Source organism: Populus alba, chromosome 18 (assembly GCF_005239225.2).
Source record: "Populus alba chromosome 18, ASM523922v2, whole genome shotgun sequence".
NCBI lineage: Eukaryota > Viridiplantae > Streptophyta > Magnoliopsida > Malpighiales > Salicaceae > Populus > Populus alba.
In genome coordinates, this window is record NC_133301.1 from 14,161,369 (window position 1) to 14,176,130 (window position 14,762).

Here is a 14,762-nt window from a genome sequence, read left to right on the forward strand (position 1 = left end):
GTTTTATTACAAGAAAAAATAAGTTTTTTTTTAACTAAATAAAGCCTAAAAAAATAATAAAAATAAGACTTTTTTTTTCTTGCAAATGGCCAAATTATAAATTTTCCATGTATATTTTATTTTTATATAAAAAAAATTTCATTTTTATCGTGCTTTGAAAAAAAAAATTAATACAAGAATTAGTCAAATAATATTATAACTAGTTTATGATTATTCGTTAGAATTTGACCTATATTTTAAAAACACCAAAAAAATTTATTTTGTTTCTTTTAATATACGAGATTATGAACTTATATATAAATGCACTCTCGATAAAATACAAAACATATCATTTTATTTTTTTATGTTTTTGTATTAAAATGATTAGGTTTTAACATAATAAGATAATAATATTTTTATTGAGAAGGACTTTTCTTAAATTCTAAATAGACCAATGGTTAAAAAACATAACATTACTCTATTTTACATCAGACAAATAAATAATGCATCTTACCTTAGGTAATGCATACTAGGAGAGCGTACCTTTCTTTATGAATTCAATCCCCTTACCTAGACTCTAATACTAGTTAGTATTTTTAATGAACAAAATATTAGATGATGACTCTCATTCCCCCTCTATTACTTGATAAAAAAACAATAATTTCTTATCTTTTTTACTCATATTATTCTTGTTAATCCTGATTTAAAAGGATGATCGTCATGACGTCACACACATGTGACATAGATGATGCCTTTACTGCCAACAGACTCACTGATATATTTTCTTACCTATTGGTGAGTCCATCAAGAAATTAGTATTTTTTTTAAAGTTTTGTAGTTGTTAAATTACAAAATAATAAAAATTACAATAAAATCAAACATTAATTATTGATTTTATTGAACTTTAAAATTTTAATAATTTTAATATTTATTACAATATTAATTTTATAAAAATAAATACATCATTATAAATTTTTTTAATTATGTTAATAAATAGTTCTTTTATTTTTTACTTCGATCTATATATCAAGGCAAATCAAACAAATAATGTGTAATTCAATCATTTCATGGTAAGAGAATATCAGAATATCCATTCAAGATCACCACAAATCAGTGATCGTTTCATGGCATGAAGATTGCCAAGGCAAACCAAATAATTTATGTACATGTCAATCAATAATTTGTTAACAGAAAGATGAGCATACACTTATAACCACAAATATTTGCTGTTATAAATATATTAATTGTATAATAAGATGGTGTCTTGCAATTTATAAACACCAACATTTTTTGAGATAACCAAGAGTACTCCTTCTTGGATACAAACTTTTAAAAAAAATTGTGAAAAAAAAAACTTAAATTAGTTCTCCAACTACTTGTTAATTCAATATGGTGTCTAAATATAAAATTACTTCAATTGAGTCCCTCACCTATTTAGAATACCTCGAGTAGGTCATCCTACCTTGTTATTCATAATATTTTAATAGAAAATATCAAATTTTCCGTTAAACAAAGTAATTAAAATATATATATACACATCAACTAGTGAGGGACCCAATTCTCTATGGTCAAAACTATTTTTCCACCGTGTTATTCAATTCTTATAGGCCTCCTTATCTCTTCCATGTTCAGCGTGTGTGGTCAATAGATCTCCAATACAGTACCAATGATTTTTTTTTCCTCTTCTTTTCTCTTTTCTCCTAGAAATTTGTGTCTAGCACTGTAAATTTATAGATCAGTCCTCAAGTTATTTTTCTTTTGATTTTTTCCCTCATTTTTATTTTCAATCTTATCCTCCTTTAATTTTTTAGTCTATCAGATTTGGTTTTTATTTTTTTATTTATTTAATATAGTTTTTGAATTTGTTTTATTTTTCAATTTCACCCTCCATTTTTTTTCCTTTCATATTTGATGCTCATTTTTTTTTTTTTTTTTTTGCTTTGGTATGTTTTTTAATTTGAGAAATTTTTTTTCCATTCATCCTTAAATGTTAAATTGGTTGAGAATTGAACTTTTTAATTAAATTCAAGTTTGTAATTTTACAGGTTGTGAATTTAGAATATTAACCCTGGTTCAAAACATTCATTGGGATTAATTATTGTGAATTAAAATAGTAAATTACTGTTTTGTCATAAAAAAAGCTTTCACACTCACCATTCTTCAATTATTGTGAGTTAGTTATTTTTTAATTCATCTCTTTTCACATCTTTTATGCAAAGTTAAATTACTATAATATCTTTAAAAGCAAACAACATTTAACTTGAGTTTAGGGTTTTTTTTTTTAATTTCACTCTTAAAGCTTGACTTTAGAGGTAATTTGATATTTTAAATAATTAAAAAACATCATTTTTTTATTTTATCCTTTGATGTTGAAATGGTTGGGAAAGACTTCTTGAGTTATTTTTTTCTGCTTTATATAGAGATACTTTGGTCTCGAACAAAAATTTGTATTAGGATTGATTCTCAAAATTAAAAGCATATATTTTGTTATTGCATAATTAAGTAAAATTATTTAAAAAATAAATTTATTAAAATCAATTGAGTCCATAAATCGAATCGTGGAGTAACTGGAGTCATCTAATATGTTATTGTCTCAATATTTTGTTTTTTTTTTTTTATCTTAGTGTCTTTTATAAACTAAGTCATACTTTTACTTATGATCTTGCTTTTAAACTTATAAAATTATGGTTTAATTTAAAACTTACTATAGGATAGAGAAGTTTCAAAAGTTACCTGCTTGCTCGTGTTTATTAATGATATTTATAAAAAACCGTCCACGCTCTTAATTTTTTTTTGTTTTTTGACTTTTAACAAAATTTGATGGCGGAGCTCAAGACAATTATCTCGAAATTAAAGACCTCATACTGAGCACAAATCAAATTTAGTTGACCTGTCCTGTTGTGCATTATCAAGAGCCTAAAAAATAAAACAAATTAAGTTAAAAATGTGCCCTTTTATTCTCTTGCTTCATGTCAAAGTACAGTGAAAGAATCATTCAATTTAAAACATCTTAGTTTCAAGATGAACCCTATCACCTCTCTTATCCAGTTTAAAATACACTATTCTTGCTGAATAACGAATCCATGAAAATTTTAATTTTCAGGCTGGTCCTGTCATGAGGTTTAAACCCTACTAGTCAAGAAGATAACATATCATTAAGTACCCACACAAACTTTGCATCTCCCAAGAAGATGAAAAACAGATGAACCCTTTAAATCCCCAGCCTTCTTTCTCTACAGCTAGAGTACTGGACATTAAAGTAAAATATCCCAGCAGATAGATGACAATTAATGTCTGCTGTGATCCATTGAAATATATACAAGATAACAAACACACTTGTTTTTTAGTTAAAAAAAAATAAAATTGAAGTCTAAATTTCGCCCCCCTCGTCCGCCGTGGTGTAGCAGAATTGAAGAGGGTGAGGTCACATTCACCTGATCATGATAGCTATCGAAGGGGTATGGTAATGCTGCCAAAAACCATTCCCTTCCCAACCCAAAAACCCTAACTCTCTTATTATTTTCATTTTCTCATTATTTTACTTGTTCTTTTTTCCCTTTCAAGCGAGGTCCTAGCATTTTCACCTAAATTTAGCACCACTAAAAACCTCACCCTTTTAACTTGCCTTCAATTTTATTGGCTTTAAAGTCCCTTCACTCTTTATAGTTACATCTCTATGCGTCTCTCTCTCTCTCTCTCTCTCTTCTCCATAACTTTCTATATATATGGGCCATAGAGTTTTACTGTTGTGATACAACAGCCAGTATCAAAGCAAAGAAGTTGTGAGAGAGAATCATAAAAGCCTTTTGCTTTCTGCTTTGTGTTTCTTTGCAATTTGCAGGCGCTATAGCTTACCTTGTTCTCTTTTATCTTCTTCTTGTTTGTTCTCCTCCTCCTCCTCCTCCTTCTTGACCTAAGGACCAGCTTGTACTCTCTTGACTGTCAACTAATTAATTTCCTTAAAAAACTCATCATGTCAAGCTGCGTCGATGTGGTGGCTTATGAGCAGCTCTGCTACATCCCTTGCAACTTTTGCAATATAGTTCTTGCGGTACTATATATCTGCATGATTTCTTCTTTAATGGGATCTGCTTTCTCTTTTCATCAGTTCTGATTTAGGCCACTTATCTATCTATATATATATATATATATTTTGCTTTGTTTTGTTTGGTTCTGTTTATTTTCTTGTGTGTGTGTGTGTACACAAGAAAGAAACATTTTAGGTCATGATAAAAGCTGGTCTGGGTGATCAGGCTCGTTCTCGTGCTAATTCTTTCTCTGAATTTTTCTTTCTGGTGTTTCTTGATTTTAATTTGATATAGTCAAGTCTCCATCGTTGGACATTTCTTTTTCTTCTTCTTTTGCAGTCAAAGAAGAGTCAGACCTGAAGGTCCTATAGTGCTGCAACAGACGAGAGAGAGAGAGAGAGAGAGAGAGAGAGAGGAGATTATTGGCTATATTTTGTGCTATCTTCTTGAATAAAAGGCTTATCTAACGTCAAAATAAGCCATTTTCTGATAAACCTGATGAAGACAACCCCTTCACCACTTGATCCCCCCCCCCCCCCTCCTTCTGTGGTCAGCCAGTAACCTTTCCTTTACTAAAATTACTGCACCACAAAAGTGCTGCACAATTCCAACCTTACTTTGTCATAGGGAAGCAAGAAAATGGAGATCTCATGGCCAACCTATCTTCTTTAACACACCACCCAACAGGAGGGAAATGAAGAAATTAACCCCACTAAGCTCTACTGATTCTAGTGCTTGCTTTCCGTACATCTTCCTCTTCTGTTTTTTTCAAGAAAAATTTGCAAACCCTCAATTCTATGCAGAAGAGCCGTATTGTAATTATATCCAGAACTTTTCTGCTTCGGTTTTTCCCTTGTTATCCTTGCACTCTTTATATTTCAAAGCATGGATCAAGAAAGAATTGAAGGAATCCCTTTATTTTAGACAGTTTATTATTGTTTTCATTGTACCCTTAATTCTTGCTGCTACTAATCTTTAAGCTTTGATGTATAATTGTCAATAATCAATGTCTGCTAACACAGAAAGCATGGAATTTGTTATATATAGTGACTACTAACTATACCATTCTATGGAGATTCCTTCCAAGAAAAAAGAACAAACATTCTAAGGAGATCAGTTGAGTAATAATGGTGTTGTGTTGCAGGTCAGTGTTCCATGCAGCAACTTGCTTGACATTGTCACCGTCCGATGTGGGCACTGCACCAATCTATGGTCTGTGAACATGGCAGCTGCCTTTCAGTCACTGTCATGGCAAGATCATGTTCAGGTGATATTACAATAACTATATTTTGTAGATTATTTTTAGGGGGTTGCTACATATCCTCTAAAATCTAGGGTTTCTGAGCCTTTTTCCTCCGTTTTAGGGAATCAAAAGAGTCATCAGGATCCGAATTTTAACATAGATCGATGGAGTCTTTCGAAGCATTTCTGATTTCTCTTTAGGACCAACTATTTTTAATAGTTCTGTAGATATACCCTAGCAGCCGCCATAACCCAACCTATTTTTCTTGCTTTTTGTGGCTACAATAGCTGAATTTGGCGGCCACAACAGCTGCATTAGGGTCTAGACTCTAGAGATCACGAGGTTTTTTCTTTTTCTTAATATCACTAGGTTATATGCCAACTTTGATTTGATTACACATTCGTTGTTAGGGTTCGTGTCTCAGTGCCATCCTTTTCTTACAGCCCTTTTTCCAAGGTCTGTCAATTTGGGTTTTTTGTGCTTTATTTTTCATGCGCAGAAAAAATAAATAGACAATTCTAACAGATCAAGTCACTTCAATTCCATCTCTGATGCAAACATCACTTCAACCCTTTCTTTTAATTATTTGATTAATTTCCTAATTACTCTTAGTAATTAAACACACTAAATGATAATATATTTGTTGTTCTTCATATTTTTCTTCTGATGGGCAGGCATCAAACCACATCTCACATGATTACAGAATTGACATGGGTTCCTCCTCAAAATTCAACAACAAGATCTCAACGAGAACCCCAGCTACCAACATTGTTACTCAAGAAAGGGTTGTTAACCGCCGTAAGATCGATCTCCATTGATCTTGGATTATCAAATAATTAATTCATGTTCACGTTCATATTCTCTTGTTACCATTTTTTTATTTTCTATCTAAATATAGCCACTCATGATGTTTTATTTTAAATTTGTTTTTATTAGTCATGTTGTACAAAATTCATGTGCTGTTATTTTCCATTTTCAGCTCCCGAGAAGAGGCAGCGAGTACCTTCTGCATATAATCAGTTCATAAAGTACTGTATTGTTCAGTCACTCTTGAATTTTCCTTATCTTTCCCGTGGTGACACAGTTTTTTGAATGTTCTTATTTTAAGTACAATATTTATAAAAAATAAGATCTGATTTATTCTTTAATAAAAATAATTTCTTTTGCAGAGAGGAGATTCAGAGGATCAAGGCCAATAATCCTGAGATCAGTCACAGAGAAGCTTTCAGTACTGCTGCCAAGAATGTAAGTGGACAAGAACATCATTGCAAAGCTGATCATATAACTTTTGCTCAGCTTCAAAAATATATTATATATTTTCTTTTTGTGGGTATTAATCATTTGTGTATCTTGTTTGACTAGTGGGCACATTTCCCTCATATTCAATTTGGATTGATGTTGGAGACCAACAACCAAGCTAAGCTGGATGATGTAAGTACTTGACAACTTACCCTAGATTAAACGTAAATCATATTGTTAATTTTATCTCTCATTTCTTTTTATTCCTAGAAAATAAACTTAATTGCTTAGTATTTTGAAAAAATCCTTCAAGAATCCATGTTGTTTATATATTAATTGATTTTTTTAATAAACAATGCTTTTTGAAAGCATGGAATCAGCTCCTTAATTTTGAATTTTGGAAGTTGTATTCTTAGTGAAGCTCCATTTATCACAAAATTATGTGGGATTGGCGCATGAAATTAATCTTCTATAATCGACTAGGACTCGTGAAATTTTCTACATAAAATTACTCCAACCGATACATAGGTATGCTAATATTTGATTTTGAGCTGTCGAGCTTGATGATTTTTGTTAATTAATTTGGTTTATTAGCAACTCTACCTTGAGTCGAGCTCTCTAATTACCACTTAATCATGCACATTAACCCTATATCATAGAATCATTGTAACACCAGGAAGAACCCAAATTGCCGATGCCAGCAAGTATCATATCTCTTAAAAACACATATGAGCACGTAATTATATCTCAGGTTGTCGGGAATTTGATGGATTGCTGTTCTTGTTTATTATTCACTGGTGATTACTTAATTTTGTACTCGTTCACTTTGCACAGGGAAGTGATAAGCATCTAATGTCAAGGTCAGCACTACTGAACAACTGATGAATATGGTTTTGACATTTCAGACCACCTTCAAGAAATTCCATGATCTTTGAAGTACATCCTTGACTTCAATGTGTTGTAATCAAGGATATATAATAGTCTATGTTTTCTACAATATTGTATCTGTCCCCGACTGTTTAGCAGATGTGATTGCTTACTTGACTTGATGTAAGCTATTTACATTCGTCATCTATATGAATATTCCTCCACCTTCGTGATGAGTGATGCGGATTGCATTGTTTGGGATATATTTCTTTAAATTATTAAACTTATATAATTCATGTTTCAAGAAGAGGATGTAAATTTACTTTAAAATTATTTTAGAGATAGATTTATTTATATGTTTTTATCTCCGTTGCAGACACGAGAAAGTACGGTTCTAGAAATTTTTTTAGTGGGAATTAATGTCATCATGAATACTATAATTAAAAATTTGAAGAAAGATCAGAAAGAAGGCCAAATGTCTATTTGTGAAAAGGAAATTTATTATAAAGAGCAGAAACAGACTAATATTTAATCTTAGTATGCTAAATATGGCTCCACAATATTCTAAACATTAAAAAGAAGAAGAAGAAGAAGAAAGGTGTGATAAGAGAATATTTTTATATTGATTAGATTTTATTTACCAAATCAAACTTCATGCTGCATAATTTGAATTATTAAAATCAGATTTGGCTGGATAAACTCAATTTAAAAGTAACATAATCCGTCATGATTATGAAATCTAAATTATTAATTTTGAAATCAATTATTCATAATTTTATGAAAAAAGTAATTGATAAATCTAAAAAATTTCAGCCACACCCACTAACTTATATATATGACTGTAATTTGATATTTGAGTTTTAATTTCTATCTAAGAAATTAAGTCCTATAACTTATAGCCTATTCTCCACTTGACACAAACACATATATCACTTCCATGCGAGGACGTTTTCCCCCTCGAATCCTAATATCCATTTCATTATTCAAGAATTTGAAGATGAAATCTTATGGTGAAAACATAAGATCTTAATTGTTGGATCATCCTCAGAGAGAGCGTACGTTTTTTTCAATTGGTTGCAGGGTTAAATACTGGAACAATAGTTTATAGCGACAAACTCTATGTTCCCGTCACTGTGATCATGTTTGAAGACTTTTGGCAACAGAAGTTCTTAACTTCGTCACCAAATGTCACTTTGAAATTCCTGGCTACATAATTTTTTTTTTTTATTTCGTCCTAGAATATGGTAGATTCATGTATGGATAGGTATATAGTAGGAGATCCCTAGCTAATACATTACAATCTATATATTTCTTTCTTACAAACAAGGATTTTGGCAGAAATCTCCACTGATCATGATCTGTTGATCGTTACATGCTTTGTAGTAAGGTGAGCTCCTACTTAGCCATTTATCAATGTATATAAACAACACTTTAGAATGAGTGTTTTACTAGAATTTATGACAGCATGTGATTGATGATATATTAATTAGTTAATAAATTATATATTTATTATTGTCACTAATTTTATATTTGAGTCAAATATCGATCACTCAAGAAAAGAGATTTTTCGTAAATACACCCATGATTCAATGTCATTAACATTTCTAAAACCGGATTAAAAAACAAATAATCATTTAATCTCGATATGCAAAACATTTCGTATCGCAGTTCCCTTTACTTGGGAGATGCTAAAAAAGAAAAAGAAAAAAGGTTATCATGGCTTTGTATAACAATCCAGCTCTATTAATTTCTATACATGATAGTATTTGAGATTGAAATGTATGAAAAAAGCTGTTTTCTTTCTCTTTCAAAAGAAGAAATTTAAGAAAAGAGTTTGTGTGTCCACCACTCATCATAATCCATGACCTCTTTGAAAAGGAGGAATTTCTGGACCACCATTTTGGCTCCTGCAATGGCATTCCATGTATCTCCATGCCCACAGAATCCTCCATAAAAGCATTAAAGGTAGAGCAAACACTTTTGCAGTTGTTTCAACCTTTTATTTCATTGAACTCTTGACTAAAGTGCCTATATGGTCAAAGTTTTCTGTTTCTATCACAGGATTCTCTCGTGGAAATTTGAAAAAAAAAGAAAAGAAAAGAAAAGAAAAGAAGATATATATATATATATCTTCAAACAAAAAAGAGAAGGGATTTTGGAATTTAAATTTTATATTGTATAATATTGGAGAAAAGGAGAGAAATTTATATATTACTTTCTCGTTTGTCAATTAATTGCTACATGTACCCAATGATTTTTGGATATTTTGGGGCATCATGAGTTATAAGAAAATGGAATAAAAATGTTAATTACTTATTGGTATTTTCAATTGATTGGTAGTAACATTGGAAGGGTTAGTGTTGATGTAGATAATTTTACAGTAGATCGAGTAATTAAGTATGAATAGTTATTTCCTGTGTTCACTTTGAAGAGAGAGGTAAATAAATGATTAAAAAAAAATCAAATTTGAGACCCCAAAAAATAATAAGAATATTTCTATATAAATTGAAAAATAATTTTTGGAAAAATAAATTAAGTATGAATAGTTAATAAAATGTAAGAATTTAGAGAACAATAAGGGTTGAATATTTTGATTAAGTTAAGTGTATTTTCTTCTTCAATTAAATGGAGACTGACAATGTTCAACACTAACCATTGACTAAATTTAATTTCATCATTAATTCTTTTAAATATTAGTTACTGCACATTGAATTTTTTTAATTTGGACTTAGAGCGGTATGGTATTTTTTATTCATCCATTTTAAATATCCTCTCCATTAAATCTTAAGTCTCAAGAAAATCATCCAGATTTAAATTATGTATTCAAAAAAAAATTATAAAATTGAAATCATAATACAAATATTGTTTTTGAGTTAATGGGTCCATTCTAAAACAATATTGTAAGGTTAATCCAAGTTAATTTAAATATTTTTTTATTTTTTTTATTTTTTAACATTAGATTAATTTAAAAATTATCTTTTATAATTTATTTTGATTTGTTTTTTATAAAGTAATCACGGTTTCGTAACTTGAGTTGTAAATTTGAATATTTTTAAAAAAAATATCATAGATATACTTTATATATTGAGTATAAAATTTATAAAAATATATTAAAAAAACACGTTATCAATTTTCTTTTTATATCTCTCTTTATCCCTTCCTTCATTTAAAACCACAATTTGCAGTTTACCTTTTTCTCTTTGTAAGTGAATCAAAGAGAAGAAAGAAGAGCGTAGGAGGCCAAGTAAGGAAGAACAAATCTGTACGTAGAAAGAAGGGCTCTTCAGCTTGGGCTTATATACGTTCCACCTCATCTCTTTTTGCAGGTGATAAGGACAGGAGAGAGCAGAGGGGGAGGCGAGATCAAGAAAGAAAAAAAAATAAAAAAGTAAAGATAGGGCTTTTCATCTGCCACAAAAAAGAGTTTCACCTACCTCTCTTTCCACCCGATGATGGAGAGGCGGTTGATCAAAACCTTGATTTCATGTATATCCCAGCATCATCTGATTCAACAAGTCTCAGATTTTGGTGGAGGGGGTCTGTTTTTTTAATTGGAGTTTTGGAACTGGAGACAAAAAATATGTAGCAAGATCAAAGAAGAAAAAAAGGGTTAGATTACTACTATTTTTGAATTTATTTTGGAAGTAGATCTTAACAATCTGATTCAGAATCTTGTCCGTTTGTTTTCCAGGAATCTTTCGCCCCTTCCAGTCACTAAGTGTGATGGCAAAGGAAACCAAACATAACTTGCTCTGGGATTTGACAGAACTTATGCAAGCTAGCACATTTTGCTCCATTAAACTCTGTTTTTTCTTTTTATTTTCTTGCCTTAATTTTCACTGCCAAGAATAGTTCCCCCATTGCCATTATATTTTAGTTCTCTGATTGCACCTTTTCGTTGTCATCTTCCTACAAGATTGATCGGCTGTGTTTTTAGTAATTCTTTGGCTTTATGCCTTCCAATTCTTCACTTTGAGAGGCACCCTTTATCTTCTTCTCCTACTATAATTTAATGTCTTAAAATGCTCAAACGCGCTATCTTTATCTCCAATAATCCAAGGCGGAGGCATGTCAAAGACTTGAGTGTATTATAGCTCAAGTTAAGATTTTATCAATATTTTTTAATTATTTTTATGTAAAAAAAAATTATGTTTCTTGATTGAGTTATTAAAAAATTCTGAAAATTTACGTGAAGCCTTCTAATATGATGTTTTAATTTTAGTTAAAATTTCAGAATTTTTTGAGAAATTCAGAATTTAATGAAAAATCACAATTTGACCAGTTTTACGTTATTGGACGTAATTTTCAATCCGACCATCAGATTGAGTTGAAATTTTATTAGGAATCTTATAACATATTGAATAAAATCTGGTTGAAATTTTAAGATGAACGGAGCTAGTAGTGCTAATAAAAAAAATCATCAAATAAAAGCAAAATGACTCATTAAGGATAAAATGGTTATTTACCATTAAAAAATAAAACAAATCAGTTCTTCCTTACGTGAGAGAAAAGTAAGGGAAAAACATTAAAAAATCCAAGGAAAAAAAATAAAAACAAAAGGTGAGAGAATAATCCTATAAACTTATAAAGTCCAATTTATAAAACACTAATCTAAGGAAGAATCACGTGAAGGAAGGAGGAATTGAGAGAAGAAAAAAAATTAATTACTTTGTTTTATAATTAACATGAAATTGTTATTTTATTCTGATTGAAGGGTTGTTACAATATCGATTCAAATTCGATTATAGATGAATTATATTCCACAAAACATCAAAGAATGTAACTTTAATAGTAGGTTTATTTTTACTTTCATTTTAATTTTATATACTTTTAAATTTATTTTTTAGTATTTTAAATAGTATATTTGAATTAAAACTTTATTATTAACTTTAAAAATTAATATACATGAGTAGGAAAAATTCTTGGCTATGTCTCCATTAGAGATGAGCAAAAAAACCGAGAAACCGAGAAAAAAATAGCCGAAAAAACCGAATCGAGAAAAAAAACTGATTAAACCGATTAAAATTTTGAAAAAACCGACCGGTTCGGTTCAGTATCGGTTTTGGGCTTATAAAATCAAACCGAACCGAACCGGAAAAAATGAGCCAAAACCGAAAAAACCGAGCCAAAACCGAAAAAAACCAAATCAAACCGGTTTTTTCCCTAAAAAACTGACCGAACCGAAACCGACCGATTCAAACCGGTTTTTTCCCTAAACAAACCAAATCAAAACTGACCGATTTGAACTGGTTTCAGTTCGGTTTCAGTTTCTTTTAAAAAAAAAATTAATTTAGTTATTTTTTTAATAAAAATCCAACCAAATCAAATTTACTCACCCCTAATCTCCATGTATCCATGTCCCTGCATTTTTCCTTGAACTCGTGAACTTCTCAAGTGGGCTGGGGAACGAAAGCATTTCATTTAAAGTTAATAAATGAAATAGCTGGGAGATGGGGACGCAGCAGAGGGCGGGCACGTCAGCAGCAGTGGTGAAACTAAGCAGGGATAAAAGGGAAAGAAAGATGGGAGAAGGAAGAGAAGTGATAAGAAGAAAGGATATAGGTAAGGAGTAATGATTGATTCTCATCGGGATCAGCAAGTGGATTGTAGTCGATTACAAGCTGGCACATATAGTGTTGTTGTTGTTTTCTGGCACCTAATTTATTTTACAGAAAACAGAGACAAAATACAAAATAGTACAGTCATCTGAGCGCATGGTGGCTTTAAGCTCCTCCACCGCACACAGCTGCTGCTGCTCTGAAATCTGCAACCCCATTTCTGACATTAGAATCTGAAACGTCAAATTCATGTCTGCCAAACGCATTAATATCATTTCAATGTCATCCACGCACGCACAGACACCCACAGGCCACAGTGACACATCCCCCTTCCCTCCCGCACCCACCCACCTCGCACCTCGCACCTCGCACCTCGCACTCTGTTTCTTCCTTTGGGTTCCATTTGGACCTTTTGCTCTCCTTGTATCTTGCTGCCTTCTACTGGTCATGTATTCAGTTTAGTTCCCACTGTTCCTGTTCCTATTCCCATATACCTTAATAATTGTGGCATCTCAGGCATTCATCATTTCATTAGTACTGTTACAAAGGTTATTTTTCATTCAAAAATATATTTAAATAATATTTATTTATTTTTTACGGTAATATATCAAAACCATCTAAAAACATCAAAAACTAATTTAAAAAAATAACTAGATTTTCAACAAATACACAACTAGTTATATCGCTAAACATGTTCTAAACTTGTGAGTCAATAAATCAAACTAACTTTATTTCAAAACAACATAGTTTGTTTTTTAAAATAAAAAATTGTTCGTAACATAAGAAAACATAAACATTTTTTTTAATAAAAACGGAGTTAAATCTCATCTAAATTTTTTTAGATCAATCAAATTTTTTAATATTAATTTTTTAGGTGAGTTACAAAAAAAACCTAACTCGAGTTAAACTTTGAATAGTTGGATTACTAGGTTGACCCAAAATCCACAAATCAAAAGATCTAATTCCGTGCCTTTATAAACAACTTGTGGAATTTTGCAGTCCGAGAACTTCTTTTTTGTCAAATTGACATCCACTTAGTAACTTTGGACTAATTTTTATGCATCTAAATTGAGGTCTAAATTTGCAGCAAAGGATTGAGGATGCATTTGAAACCATTAGAACCCCATGTGCACCAAACACCACCACTTGCGTTTAGTGATTGAATTTTTTTTATTTTCATGTAGAGCCCATGTGAACTTGACACATAAAAGGGCAAAACATAGAAGCTCTGGTTTGGACCTAAATTATATTTGTTGTGTGGTCAAAAATCAAACCATCTACAACAGCAATGGATTACCCGTACAATTTTACTTTTCACAATTAAACTTGAGACTTGAAGCCTAGTAGTTTAAAAAAAAATCAAGAGGATGCACAGACTTTCCAGAGTTAAATTAGATCTCAATCTAAGGTAGCAAGGACAACAAGAGGGAAGAAAATGAAATTAAACCAGGAAAAGAAGAGGAAAAAGGTGGGGCATCATGAAATTCAATGGTCGTTAAGATGGAACCCACAGGGACAGGGTGAATAATAATAATTGTAAGCTAGCTGATAGGGTACAAGTTCTTCCTGCAATGAAAATGGGAGCAACATGTGATTCCCACGGCATCATGTTCTAATGTTGAAAACCAAAGCCTTTCTGTACACAAATTCTTCAATCGTGTCATAAGAATTTATGCAACTTACTGTTTAAATCATCAAGTTTCATCCACAACAAGGAACAGCTGGGGGCCAGTAAGGACCCACTCTTGTCTGCCCCAAAGCAAACTCACCAGCGGGTATTTGGGCCTAAACAGATTGGACATGGACCCTGGCCCAATCATCGGGCTTGGGGCTATGATGATTCAGAAA

General features: G+C 31.2%; 1 protein-coding gene across 2 annotated transcripts; it reads left to right on the forward strand.

Moving 5' to 3' along the window:
- Nucleotides 1-3,638: 3,638 nt before the first annotated feature.
- Nucleotides 3,639-7,592, forward strand: LOC118052113 (axial regulator YABBY 5). Of its 2 annotated transcripts, none has more exons than XM_035062949.2 (7): nucleotides 3,639-4,030; nucleotides 5,152-5,274; nucleotides 5,925-6,048; nucleotides 6,230-6,278; nucleotides 6,420-6,495; nucleotides 6,613-6,681; nucleotides 7,324-7,592. In XM_035062949.2, the coding sequence occupies exons 1-7, from the start codon at nucleotides 3,953-3,955 to the stop codon at nucleotides 7,369-7,371; spliced, it is 567 nt and encodes a 188-aa protein (XP_034918840.1). In that variant the 5' UTR covers nucleotides 3,639-3,952; the 3' UTR covers nucleotides 7,372-7,592. The 2 variants fall into 2 exon arrangements, with proteins under 2 accessions (XP_034918840.1, XP_073262265.1); XM_073406164.1 differs by lacking the exon at nucleotides 3,639-4,030 and adding an exon at nucleotides 4,095-4,822.
- Nucleotides 7,593-14,762: the final 7,170 nt, after the last annotated feature.